Here is a 1,743-nt window from a genome sequence, read left to right on the forward strand (position 1 = left end):
TTTGACAATAATCTGATATGAATAATTTGTTTAATGCATTTAGGTGTCTCTTTGTCAAGAATAAATATAAAACTGACATAGAACCTTCTAGTTTGTAATAAACAAGTATTCTAAAAGAACTGCGTTCTTACCTTTACTAATAAAGCTACATTAACTATAAATATATGTTTCATAAATAAGTGGTGTGAAAAGAAGCATAAGATACAGCCAGTACAATGATTCGATGAGTAATCAAGAGATTTTTTGCTGTATACTTCCGAATTTTAATATGCATGCTAAAAGTATATATCGATAAATCTTGAGCGCTCGCTGAATAATAATTGTACCGAATGTACCTACTATTTCGGTAATATGATATGTAATGTAATTAACATGCTACTATAACAGATAATTAGGAACTAGTAGTAGTTTATTACAACAGAATAGAGTGATATACACAAGGCATACTTATAAGTAAAATCTATTTATATAACGATATTTCTAAAGGTACATTGTCAGAATATTCCAAAACAACTTGTTGTCCATCGACGATAATAGAATCCTTAAATAATTTTACTAAAGGTGTATCCATCTCATTACATATTAGAGCTCCATTAGAATGATGATAGAGTTGTAACTTATTTGTAGTTGCTGCATTATTATTGGGAACTTTAAGTGTATCAGCCATTGAATCTATACATTTGCCAATTGTCCACTGCATGTTGACAAAGACTCCTTTTGAAGTACCTATGTGTTTATTTTTAACTATGAGTGGTAAATATACAAAGAAGTAACACCTCTCGTTCATTGGTACATTTTTCGGACCAATTGCTGATCCTTTCACTCGCATAAGTTGCACCTACAAATAAAAAAATAATTGTAAAATTTTTGGGGTTTATTACATTTGTTTTGTATATGATATATTATAATAGTACTTTATTTGCCATTGCAGTATTTTTGGACTTTTTTAAACTATCTGTAATTTGTTGATCTACTAAGGCTTTTGCTTCTGCAAACTGTTTCTTTGGAATTTGCCATTTTTTCAATTTTTGAGTTTTTTCCACTTCGCTCAATTCTAAGCATCCATGATATCTATGTGCCAAGCAAAAATGTTGCTTGCATTTGACACAAGGCATCTGAATTGGTGATATTTCCTTGCAAGACTCTTTAGAGCAAAGGAAATTTAATAGCTTTACCAAACTTGGCTCTGGATTCTCTGCTTTTAGACACTCATGTGATATCATGTGAAAATGTTCTTTACAGAAAGTAGCTTGACAGTGTTTACATACAAATGGCAAAAAATCCAATAATTGGCAGCCTTTTATTGAACAATGTTTGCCAGTCTTCGGAAATTCCATCTTAATGTGGTAATAAAAGATATGAAGAATTTAGAATCAAATCTATTGAGATTCTTCTAATATATGTTCAGAAAATTAGAGGATTCAATTGTGCAATGGAGTCGGAGAATGCAGATGGTTGTCACTAAGGGTTCCCAATGCCAAATTGTTCCATCTCTGCTCCAGCTCTTTCAATGTCATGTGAGAATCACCGTTATCACTTTCGGGATCTGGTAATTCAGCTACTGGTGTTGAGATATCATCGATAGGCAATCTTTCTTTGCGCCAACCTTCATCAATAAGATCTATCAACCTGCCGTCTCCACATACCTGACTGTCCATGTCGTAAATGAGTCAACGTGCATTACATTCGGGAATCCACACCATGTGAACACCACTAGCACACTAGCCGTTCGGAAATAGTGTA

General features: G+C 32.9%; 2 protein-coding genes across 2 annotated transcripts; both read right to left on the reverse strand.

The window, feature by feature from the left end:
- Positions 1-447: 447 nt before the first annotated feature.
- On the reverse strand, positions 448-1,345 carry LOC106742673 (AN1-type zinc finger protein 1-like). The gene is made up of 2 exons (XM_014615866.1): positions 915-1,345; positions 448-838 (listed from the first exon to the last, which is right to left on the reverse strand). The coding sequence occupies exons 1-2, from the start codon at positions 1,335-1,337 to the stop codon at positions 461-463; spliced, it is 801 nt and encodes a 266-aa protein (XP_014471352.1). The 5' UTR covers positions 1,338-1,345; the 3' UTR covers positions 448-460.
- A 49-nt stretch (positions 1,346-1,394) lies between these two features.
- On the reverse strand, positions 1,395-1,743 carry LOC106742674 (anaphase-promoting complex subunit 13). The gene has a single exon (XM_014615867.1). The coding sequence runs from the start codon at positions 1,656-1,658 to the stop codon at positions 1,422-1,424; it is 237 nt and encodes a 78-aa protein (XP_014471353.1). The 5' UTR covers positions 1,659-1,743; the 3' UTR covers positions 1,395-1,421.

Source organism: Dinoponera quadriceps, unplaced genomic scaffold, assembly GCF_001313825.1.
Source record: "Dinoponera quadriceps isolate SergipeBrazil2010 unplaced genomic scaffold, ASM131382v1 scaffold827, whole genome shotgun sequence".
Lineage (NCBI taxonomy): Eukaryota > Metazoa > Arthropoda > Insecta > Hymenoptera > Formicidae > Dinoponera > Dinoponera quadriceps.